General features: G+C 37.7%; 1 protein-coding gene across 4 annotated transcripts in view; it reads right to left on the bottom strand.

Annotated features, from left to right (window-relative positions):
- Positions 1-1,167: 1,167 nt before the first annotated feature.
- col12a1a (collagen, type XII, alpha 1a) overlaps positions 1,168-12,072 on the bottom strand; it is a 67,327-nt gene continuing 56,422 nt past the window's right edge. For 3 of the 4 annotated variants that reach the window (XM_065267323.2, XM_065267321.2, XM_065267324.2), the window contains 10 exons: positions 11,863-11,916; positions 11,362-11,415; positions 9,727-9,780; positions 9,046-9,117; positions 8,881-8,916; positions 8,708-8,774; positions 8,418-8,600; positions 6,464-6,541; positions 4,536-4,706; positions 1,168-2,024 (listed from right to left, as the gene is read on the bottom strand). In XM_065267323.2, coding sequence (XP_065123395.1) covers positions 1,879-2,024; positions 4,536-4,706; positions 6,464-6,541; positions 8,418-8,600; positions 8,708-8,774; positions 8,881-8,916; positions 9,046-9,117; positions 9,727-9,780; positions 11,362-11,415; positions 11,863-11,916 — 915 coding nt within the window. In that variant the 3' untranslated portion in view covers positions 1,168-1,878. Of the gene's footprint in view, positions 2,025-2,094; positions 2,945-4,535; positions 4,707-6,463; positions 6,542-8,417; positions 8,601-8,707; positions 8,775-8,880; positions 8,917-9,045; positions 9,118-9,726; positions 9,781-11,361; positions 11,416-11,862; positions 11,917-12,072 lie in introns of those variants that run through there. The other variant, XM_065267322.2, reaches the window with a different exon arrangement.

Here is a 12,072-nt window from a genome sequence, read left to right on the forward strand (position 1 = left end):
AGATGAGTTGGAAGTTTACTTGATCCATTTGTGTTGAGACAACATCAATCATTTTCATCTACTAACTGAAAAATTAAGTAATAAATCTTTGAGTAAGATGAAAATTATGGAGACATGTTATTGTTTGTTATTCTGTATTGTTAAAATTCAGAAGTTTTCTGTTTTGTATACATTTTTGGGTTACCATAATGGTAAAGTGTGTGCTTCACTTAAACCTCATTCACACATAAATATTTTTCTTGACCTCAACTATAGTGGTACAAATTAAATTTGTCATTAAAATGTCATTAAGTGTTAACACTCTTTCAAATAGTTTTATAACAGCGTCATGAATATTTTTCTTGACCTCAGCTACAGTGGTACAAATTAAATTTGTCATTAAAATGTCATTAAGTGTTAATACTCCGTCAAATGGTTTTCTAACAGTGTCATAAATATTTGTCTTGACCTCAACTACAGTGGTACAAATTAAATTTGTCATTAAAATGTCATTGTGTTAATACTCAAATAAATTTATAACAGCGTCATGAATATTCTTCAGTTCATAATGTTTTTCAGTTTCCTCCAAGTGTCTAACAAATAAAATCAATCATCCAATAATAATAATAATTAAAATGGATAAAATTATATTTTATTGCATTCAGAGACAGATTCACATAAAATTAAATGAAAACAGTACAGTAATGGGTTAAGCCATGAGTTTGGTTAATATCGTGCAAAAACATTCTTTTCTTCTATGCCAGAAAATTTTAGAACCCTCTATGTGAGGAAGAACAAGTTCTATTAGTCGTCTGTTTTTTATGTATTTTTATTTGTCAATATATATATTTTTATATATAGATTTTTTTTCTGGTAAGGAAATTTACAAATACCATTCATGAAACCTTTACATTTTTTGAATATTTTTTTTATAATTTTGACCCATACAATCTATTTTTGGCTATACCCCTTCTACTTATGACTGGTTTTGTGGTCCAGGGTCACAAATGTTTTCATACCTTTATTATTAAGAGTGTATGGTAAGTTTAGTAAACCACAAACTTTAGAGAATATCCAAAATAATTTTTTAAAATGACTACCCTTTTCAGTTCATGAAATATTAAAATAACGATTCAGAATATGTTGTGACTGATGCTGATGATCACAGACGACACATAACAGCCGTGAAACATTTTCAGTAGTTTTATTGAAAAATGCCTCTTCTGATTCAGAAATAAATAAGAAAATAAGGCTATGGAATTCACATGTGCAATTCTGACATAAAAGAAAAACAATTCTATGTCTATAGTCTTGCAACAAATTCCAAGTTTCCATTCGAGACCGATAGTGTTGGAAAACAACTATATTCTGATTGTAAACGTCTTTACTAAATATACAACACAGGCATGCAATTCCTCCTTTGGCGCGAATTGGTATACTACAGATAAATATTCAGTTTAAGATAACAAAACAAAAGCCATGTCTAACAAGAACGAAGGGAATTTGACCCATTTGCCATTTTCATTGAGGGAAAAAGACATAAAATTGCACTGCAACAAACATGTTTACAATCTTTCAAACTTGTGCAAGGAATCAGTTCATAGTGTTTATAATTCGTAGTTTTTACATTGAGTACAGGTTCTCCGGCTGGGCTACTAAACAAAAAAAAAAAAAAAACATTTCTTACAAAAACAAAACGCAGTTATGTTACAAGCAAAGACACATTTTGGAACCGTTAGCATTAGCACACAGGTTTCTTCCAAGGAAGCCAGGGTTGAACATCGGCCTTATTTCCACTTCAGCGTGTTAAATGTGCATACGAACAAAGCTCGATCTAGATTAAAATGCAGTTTTTTGACGTTACAGAAGATACGACTGAACAATTCAGTAGCGTTGGCTTTATGTTTTTATTCTTTTGGCTTCCTGTCTTGATAGCGATCTTTTTCCACGCTGGTTTCTTAAACCCGGTGACTGCGTCTCAATATCTTCTGAGGGTTCGGCCGGTATGGGGACTACGTAGGTTTCGGGGTCCGGCTGGTAAGGGCCTGCTTGGAAATATTTGGCCGACTGAGCATTTGCTTTTGGGTTCCAACATGTTACATTTCTTAACTTATACATGGTATGAATGTAATCTTAAGAATAAAATAGTAATAAAAAAGATATTAATACAAAAATGACAATATTAGCCACACTAACCCAGATCTGTAGTGCGTTCAGTTGTTTCCCTAAACTAATATATGTGTAAAAAAAAATAAGACAAGAATTCGGTTGTGGACGAGGCCACTCCTGTTTTGATCTCGCTGAGGTATCACACAATCATAACAATCACAATACAATAAAAATGACTAAGCGGCAAGTTTTTTAACACACAGCACCCTGCGAACGTACCAGAAACTTCATGGTTGTGTTACAATAAAGGAACGCACTACATTTTGACCTGAGCGATGGCTGCATACACATACATCAAGAAAGGTGTTTAAAAAAAAAAAAATAAGATTAAAACAAACAAGGTTACGTCAGCAAGAAAAGAGTTATCAGGCACAAGCTTGGATGACTGCTGTTAACCTATTTGTGTCATCGATTAACGTTTATTAGTTTATGTACAGTCATCTCACCATCATACAGAGCTACCACTGCTAATCGCTGTTAACATCCATGGCCATTGTTAGTAGTTTGACATGCGTCCTCAATAAACAGAAGCTCTCTCTTGCTGTTTTGCTGTTTAAGTTCTAGAAGCAAACAGGCCGTAACCATCACTGTCTTCAGTATGATATAGTAGCGCTCAGCTGGTGTTAGTGGCAGTCCAGTCCTTTCTTTGGTTTCGATTGTTTTAGAGTCGGCCAGCAAATATTCAGCATTTTAATCCATGGTGGTTATCCTTAATAACTCATGAGCGAGTGTGTTAATCTCTCTGACACAGGATGCGTAAGGGATCAGGCAGTCTAGATAGCCTACTATGCAAAACCTGAAATAGGTTAAAGATTGTGTTAGTTCAGGGGCATCATGACTACTTCCTTTAAAGTGTAAAAAATGACAAACGTGCAATTCTTTATCGATCAGTTATATTGTTATACACGAGCCATTTAAACAACGATATACAGTACACTACTGCGTACTCGAAAGCTCTGTTCTGAAGCCAAGTGAGTTGCCTACATAAAAAATCAGGACGTATCAGGACGAATCAGGATGTATCAGGATATATCAGGATGCTACTTTTTTTTGTAATTTAAGTAATCTTAATGATGTAGGGAATCCCAGAATGCATTATTAAACTTAATTTAAAGTCAATTGAAACTTTATTTAAGTTGTGACATGTTTATTAGAAATACATTCAATTCCAGTGCAACCTCATGGCAATTTGTACATGTTTTACACTGCAAAAAATTAGTATTTTTGTCTTGTTTTCAGTAGAAATATCTAAACATTCTTAAACAAGATGTATTTTCTTGATGAGCAATCTGACCTAAGAAAATAATACTAGTTTTTAGACCAAAAATATATACAAATGAAGTGAATTTGTGCTTAAAACAAACAAAAATATCTGCCAATGGGGTGAGAACATTTTACTTGAATTAAGTGTTTAAGAAAAAAGAAATCTTATTTCACAATTTTTTTCTTACCCCATTGGCAGATAATTTTGCTTGTTTTAAGGACAATTTCGCTTAAATTGTATATTATTTGTCTTAAAACTAGACTTATTTACTTGGGTCATTTTGCTCATCAAGAAAAAACTTTTTCTTGATATTTCTACTAGTGATGCACCGATGTATCGGCCGATTAGTGATGAATTTGAAACCATCGGCATATCGGCAATAGCACGAGAAAGGCCGATACCGATTGTTTATTAATTAACTGCATAAAGAAATCCATTATATGTAAAAACATTTGTTAATGTTGTTAATTTGTGCCTCTCTTATTATGTTGGTCAGTTGAATGTTAATTAGATCCAATCCATGTTCAGTAAAAATAAGTTGATGCAGAAATAAACTAGCTAATAGACCAACTGTATAGTATTGTATGCAAGTGTTTAATATCGGTATTGGCATCGGCCAGAAGTTGTCTGTTTAAATCGGTATCGGCCCTATCGGTGCATCCTTAATTTCTACTGAAAACAAGACAAAAATACTAAGTAAGAAAGACATTTTTTGCAGTATATGTATTAATTTGTATGACCACATCTGTACGTTTTTGAATGATTTGCTTCGCCCCGTGTCATTGGGGTTATGGGTGGGGGTTTATGATAAAAAAAATAATCGTACATTTTAGGTTACATTATTTTTTTACATACTTATAAGTGTTGCTATCTTCTAAAAAAGCTAAACTCAAACTTACATGAATCAGTTGAGTACACTTGGTCAGTGGTTGTGCCCCAAACTCCTCTAAAACCATCAGACCAGCTTAACTAGTTTGTCCAGATGGGATGACCCGCTAACCTTAATCTGGTTTCAGCAGGATTATGTTCACATTGATTTAAGACGTTCATATAAAAGGCACAGCAGCTCATCAGGCTTTAGAACAAAGAACTTTTCATTGGCTTACATCACAGAAGCGTTTACCTTGATATCCTTGTCCGTTGTACGGGATTCCTACACACTGAGAAGAATCACAGTATCCTGGAGGTCCAGGAGGTCCTCTGACACCAGGAGAACCCTGACGCCCTGGTGGGCCACTGGGCCCGGACGAACCTGTGGGACCTGGTGGTCCTGTATGAGATTGCCCTTGTGGACCTGAATAAAAAGAGAGGTGTCAACAAGTTTCTGACATTGCCGGATATGGTAGGGGAAGCTGATTTGAACGCTGTAATTTAAATATTTTGATGACTTAATTGAAAGGAAGAAGGGGGAAACTCTGCTGGCCTCCCCCCAAGCCCCTTGCAGTCTAGACAGTATAAACCAAACTGGAATGTTGTCCCCTGACTCTCTTGCACAGTAAAGTCAGAACATGTGTTGCCAATGAGGTCTCCACTAAAAACACTGAAGTCACTCCCTCACCGCAGGCTTCCTCCTACTGTACATATACAAGCTTCGTGTGTTTCATTCACACAGAGATCTTGGCGCTGTTTGTACGAGAAAAAGAGATTTCCACTAGGTCTCTACTGATGGCCTAGCTCTCGGGAATATGTGGTTTTAAACAAGCAGACTAGCAGATTGCACAGCTATTAAATAAGTCCCGTGGAGAGGATGCTGAATCGTGTTTGTGTGCCGCTGTTGTTACCATGGAGGTTATAAATCATTCGGACCCTTTGTGTTGTACTGAGTATCGAGATTGACAACATTCAAAACCCCAAACATGTCTGTACAAACTCTGTCTAATAACAACTGGATTACTTCGGTCGTCTGTGCTACTTCTTTTGGTTTATGACTCAGCGTGCAAACTACCATTCTGGCTAGCCTTGCCTTTTGGACAATGGAAGTGGTGTGTTTGATGAAAACCAATTTATTTATAGGTTCTCAAGTGTATTTGGAGGTCAGATCGATGATTATTATAGTTATAAGTTACTGTCATAATCATCAGTTATATGCTGAGGCGAATTCTCCCTACACTGTGCATAAACCATTTAAAATCTAGTGATGGGAAATGCAGTGAATTTCTAATTCAGATTTTGATTCCACATAACTATTCTTGTTCTTGGTGATGGCTTTTTCAGTCTTTTTAGGAAAGATAAATGTGCAGTGTCTGAAACCCAATCCTTATTGCATTCATCTCCATCAGAAGGGGGAAGCTCATCCAAGATTTCAGTAAAGTGTTTTGATGCTGATTCATGAACAAACACACCAGAAAATGCTCAGTGCCATCTGCATTGAGACGTTTCAAAACCATTACTGGAACAATCATTCAGTTCCACTCATTTGTATAAATAAAATCAAAATGAGAATCTGTTCTCGCTTCCCAACCCTCTCTTTGTCGATGGCTTTCTGGGATTCCTGAGATAGGTGAAGCTAGGCGCAGAACAAAAAGAAACACATTTGAAAACGCCTCAACGATTTAAAGATTTTTCATCTGTCTAGATATTGTTACACGCCCTTTGAGGCAAACACGCTCCCGTTGGCCCCTTTATCAAACTCTTGAAGTTCTTCTAATCCCAATTGTCACAACACGCTTTAATGAGAGGTTGGCACACTTCTGAACCAACCTGTCTAAACAAGCCAGGGAAAACAATCATTCCCGAACTTTTGGAAAAACTCATTCCAGCTATTGCCTAAGAAACCATTCATTTGATGATGAATCATCATTTTTGTGAAAATGTTCATCTGTCAGGCTTAAAACCTTCACTGTTCCTCTGGAAATTACTCACCATTCAAATACCTGTTAATGTTGTTAAATACACGATAATGATGATCAGTAAAATTGGTTTCATAAATCAAGAGATTTTGGAAAAGGCTACTGTAACTACGCCTGAACCCTACGGTAAAAAAGTGTGCTAACAAACTGTGGATAAATTTAAAGTGAACCCTAGATGGAGTTAGACTGAAGAAAGTCATACCAGGTGGTCCAGCTGGTCCTCTCTGTCCTCGAACGCCAACACCTGGACTTCCTCTTTCACCCTTCTCTCCAGGCAATCCTGGAACGGTATGGAATAATCTTTTTAAAACTGTGACTTATACAAAGTATACAATTTTGGATGATTTTGAGGTGAAATGAGAAGTTGTCCAATAAAACTGACCAGATATAACAGCTTTTTAGACAAGCTTTTATGAAAAATCTAGGATTAAACTTAGAAATACATTTGCACGACATATATGTAAATGAATGTAACTAGATTATTTTTGTTGCCCATGCCAACCTCATTAGTTGTTGTGTGGGATTACCCAAAAGTTTTAAGACACATTTAATCAGTTACTAGGACCGGGGTGTCCAAACTCAGCCCTGGAGGGCCGGTGTCCTGCAGAGTTCAGCTGAAACTTCCCTCAACACACGTGCCTGAAAGTTTTTAGTCTGCCTAGTGATTATTTGGATCAGGTGTGTTTAATTAGGGTTAAAGCAAAACTCTACGGAGACACTGGGCCTCCAGGAGCAGAATTGGACACCCCTGTAGTAGGACCTTCCTCCATACACAGTGTCCTAAATATAAATATTTTTGCAACTTCTTGTCAACTACCATCAATTAGAGTATTAATAGACTTAATATCTGTTATTACTTTTTTGTGATGATCCTTAACAGACATTCAACTGACTATATGTAACTTTGCAACTACATGTCAATGTATTCTTTCAACCTTAACCCATTCCATACCGCTACCACTAACAGTTAACTAATACTCTAATGAGAGTTATTTTACATGTAGTTGAAAATGAATGCAAGTTGACATGTGGTTGAAAATTAATGATTTTTTTTCGCGCTCAATGCTGAGTGCCAAGAGTTGGAAAATATTCAACTTTGGGTGAAAAGCTCAGCTCGTCAATGTCAGTTCTCTCACGGCCGTCCAATCACATTGGAGGAGGGGGCGGGACAAATAGCACAACAACCAACTGGCGCATCATACAACGATAAACAAAGCAGAAGTATCACAGCAACCAAAGCAATCAGCTTAAGAAAGCTGTCAGTCGGCGTCCGCCGGGAGTTTTCAGCCGCATAAAAACGCTTTGGTGCGCACACCCCCTTAGTTGACATGTTGTTGAAAATGAATGTGTTAGTTGACATGTAGCTAAAAGTTAATGACAGTTCGTTGACTTGCAGTTGCAAAAATAGTTACTTAAGGGCTCGATAGTAGCAAATGACAGCGTTTGCACACACTGAAGAATTTCCTACGTGCGGAAACACACATACATTCAACACTGCGTACATGTTGAACGTATGTGCATATCCGCAGTTGAGTATACTTGGAAAGCTGTACGGACGCAGGCAAGATTTTCAACTACATGTCTTGCATCTGTCTCACGTGCGCATGCTACCGCACAGAATTTCAAGTATACTCAACTGCGGATATGCATGTACGTTCAACACTGCGTACGTGCGTATCCGTACGTAGAAAATTCTATGGTGTGTGCAAACGCTGTCTATTGCTACTGTGTATGTTGTTTATAGTAGAGTGTCCTGTCTCAAAATTTTCTTGTGTATGTTCACCCTCCTAATGACGATAGTTACGTCATGCAGATACCGTGCGTACACAGACAGCCTGAGTATCTCTTGGGCATTATACTCGGTTAGTACTGTAGAATTATTGGGAAAAAGCAAAACCCCTAGGTCACTATGATATTCTTGTATCTAAATATAGCTCAGATTTCTTCTTCAGTATACAGTAAATGTATTAGGGATGTCACACTTGATCATTCTAAACCCTGGAATTAGAGAATCCTGTCTATTCAAGTTTCACACTGTATATTTATAAACACTGGGCTAACAATCTTATTTGCATATTAAGGGGGTCAATGACATTGTAAATTGGTTGAGAACCTTTCGCATTTGTATTTATCAGAGTTGTTCGAGAATCACATACCTCTTTCTCCTGGAGATCCTGGCAAGCCTGGGTTTCCTGGGAAACCATTGGGTCCAGGCTGACCTGGTTCTCCGTGGGGACCCTGATTGCCAGGAGGGCCTGGAGGTCCAGAAGGACCGGGACTGTTGCTTCTGTAGTTACTGGGGATCTGGTTCACCATCATATCGATTCTGCTCATTTGTCCTAAGAGTAAATCAAAAATATTAGGTTCACACAATGACAAATAATATTTAAACTTAAAAAGAACTTGTATAGTAGTCACTGGAATATACACAAAGAAAGCCTCTTACTGCTGACTAGCTGTTCACACACTTGTCTTGCAACGGTGCGCATCATATTCTGGGATGCAGTATCTCCCTGGAAAACAAAGCAGAAGTATTTGATGAACGTATAATACATGCAGAGAGGATTTGGTTAATATCATTGTCTCATTTTTGACAAAGATGGCATGAGAGACACCTACCCGTTCACCCTTCTCCCCTTTCGGGCCCACGGGTCCCTGTGATTGACAGAAGACATCAGATTAGCCAGAATATTCATTGATCAAACACTTCTGTCTTCGCTTTTCTTTCCCTTATTAACATCTTAAAATAATATCTCAGTGATGTTTTATTGAACATGTACATACTTGGAGGCCGGTGTCTCCCATTTTTCCTTGTTGTCCAGTGTTTCCGGGCATTCCAGGTGATCCTGGTGGTCCCTAAAAATGCAAAAAAAAAAAAATGTATGATTCATCTTGATATACACTTTATAAAAACAACCGATCCCTAATTTCACTAAATTACTGTAATGATTGTTTATGTTACTACGCATAGTTAAAGATTCACAGAACCTCTTATGAGCTTTAAGTACATACAACACAACGGTTCTCGCTTCATTTCCAGCCAGACGTGATTAAAAGCAATAACTTATAGATTAGTGAGTAAAACAGGCGTAATTGTAAACCGACTTATCGAGATTATTTAGTCTTAATTCAAGTTATCGGCTCATGTGATTCATTTGTTTGTGAAACACTTGACACTGGAGACTCTTGTGTTTTTGTTGTTGCGTGCGAACAAGTGAAAGTCTGTTTAATTTGGGTTTTCATCACATTTAAAACTGTGGCGTGCGTTCGACATTCGTTAACAGAACTAACAGCACTTTAATAATCTCAGTATTTTTTTAATAAGAAAAGAAACCAACCGGCAATGAAAAATAAGCATTCACAAACAGCCTGAAGTCATGACATCACTGTTCATTAACGATCATTAACATCGAAAATTTGCGTCAATTTGGTCTGAATAAACAACGTTCAAAATTTTTTACACACCATTGGTCCTGGTGGACCTCTTGGTCCAGAGGGGCCTTCATTCCCTGGTGGTCCCTGAATAAAAACACATGGCATTAAACAATGTACAAGATGCAAAAATATCATCAAATCAGACAGAGTGAAAATGCAAAGGGGCAAATTTCAGGTTTTTGTCGTGAAGCCAACAAGGAAGTGACTTAAACTGCAATTCATTGACTGGCCATTAAAGACAGTCTCCAAAAGGGATCAATCCAATAGACCCCCATGTTAAAATGCCCAAGTTTTTAAGTGTTTTGGTCTATAGAGCTAGTTTTGCTTTTCAGGACAACTGTGAGGGGGGGGGATTTTTGTAAGCCTTATGCTACGTACACACCAATTGTGGGGCATCGCATTACTCGCTCTAGATTACTCGCGGGATTTAACTTCATGTCATGCGTATTTTTCGCTCGAGTTGAATATTTTCAACTTGGGTGAAAAATGTTTGGGGGGAATAGCGTGTGTTTTCGCGGCAAACGACCACCCATATCGCGTCATTCGCATCACCCCACGCAAGGAAGCGTCAGATCATGTCTTTGTATTGACTTTGTATGTAATCTACTCGAGCAAATCGTTAAACTTGCTTCTGGTGTGAACCCACAGTTAGGGGCGATTCACATTTTGCGTCTTTTCTGCGCTCAAGTTCCTTATTTTAAATGCGGTATGCACACTCATAACGGAAGCGACCCTGTCGCGACACGCTCGTTTATTCCAGGCGCATCGGCACCACATCGAGTTAAAAACATCTCAACTTTTCAGAATGCCGCAAGCGCACTGCAGGTCATGTGACAAGAACCAACCGACAGTTGCGTTTTCAGCTGCGTTTTAGACGTGAAAAGTGAACCGCCGATTAAAGTTCTGCATAATTAAGGGTGTGGTCACTTGAATCACTGGTGAACTGCCATGGTTGTCACTACCGTCAAGCTAGGTGGGCGTGGTTTCAGCAACCATCCACCTCAGCTCCACCCACGTCCCGCCTCTTTGTCCATTTTTGGTTATCAGCGAGTGATGCATGGTGATACGCTGCCAAAATGCAGATGGCAGATCCCACCAACTATTGGCTTAAAAAAAAAAGCTTTTCACAAACCTATGGGTGACGTCACAGACAATACGTACATATTTTTTAGTCCATGAGTTAAACGTGTAGTCATAATGAAGTTCAACCCATTGTAATTCAGTAATATGGCAGAATATTTCCAAGTCAAACAGGATATCCAAAAATATAAAAAATGATGCCAGGAATTGATTTTATAGACCAAAAATTGATTGAACCGTGAAGTTAGTATTGGGCGTCTGAGAGAAGTCAAAGGTGTAGGAGTAGGTAATAACTTAAGATTAAAGATGAAATTTTCATTTAATTTTGATTAAAGATAACAAAGACATTTTTATTTTTTAATATGCCTGCATAAATCGTCCTCAATAAGACCAGGAATTTGTATTAAGTGTGTTTAAAATCAACACTGGTTTATGTAAACATGCTTTTTAGATGGACCCACCATATTAAACACTCAACTGGACTGAGCAGATAAAACACAAGCCAGATAGTAAAGCTAAAAACCTGCTCTCTTAAACAAAGTGTAAAACTCATTATAAATGTTTTAGTGCATGTTTTAGTCTTACCCGTCCTCCGGAAGGTCCAACAGGGCCCAGAGGACCAGGAGCACCAACGGGACCCTTGAAAGATGGAAAAATATATTCATTACAGAGGAGGATGTTTGAAAATACAGTTTTTATGCATCAAACAATCATTTAGCTGTTTATGGATTAAAGCTGAGCAAGATATGACTAACTTTAACCTTTCCGAGAAGCAGAAGGAAGGTATTACCGACTGAACCACATAACAAATAAACATCCAGTAATGTGGCCGGTGATTTACCTTCATCCTGACATTTATACTTCATGTTTTTTGTTTGTTTTAAAAAGTCAAAAATGAATTTAGGATGATCAAGGAATCATTCTGTATGGAAAGCTGCTCTGGTCTTGTGAATGAAGAACTTTTTATTTAGCCAAAACGTAATGAAAACAGAAAACCATGTATCTGACAAACACTAGCTTTCAGGATCCATCACGACTTCGGTTTATTTTAAGCTGCTTATAAAATCCAAACAAAAATGCACTTACTCTCTGTCCAGGTAGACCTGCGTCACCAGGGTCTCCCTTAGGTCCAGGCCGTCCCTGGAAATGAAAGAAATTAAAAGCTCTTTTACCCTACTGTTAAAAAGCGGCCCCACTCATTCTTCAGTGACATGAACATTCTCATCTCTACACGGATGACAGGGAGAGGGGGCGAGTTCATGCCGGCTCTGTTATATTCATGACTTTGAAACATTT

Source organism: Paramisgurnus dabryanus, chromosome 17, assembly GCF_030506205.2.
Source record: "Paramisgurnus dabryanus chromosome 17, PD_genome_1.1, whole genome shotgun sequence".
NCBI lineage: Eukaryota > Metazoa > Chordata > Actinopteri > Cypriniformes > Cobitidae > Paramisgurnus > Paramisgurnus dabryanus.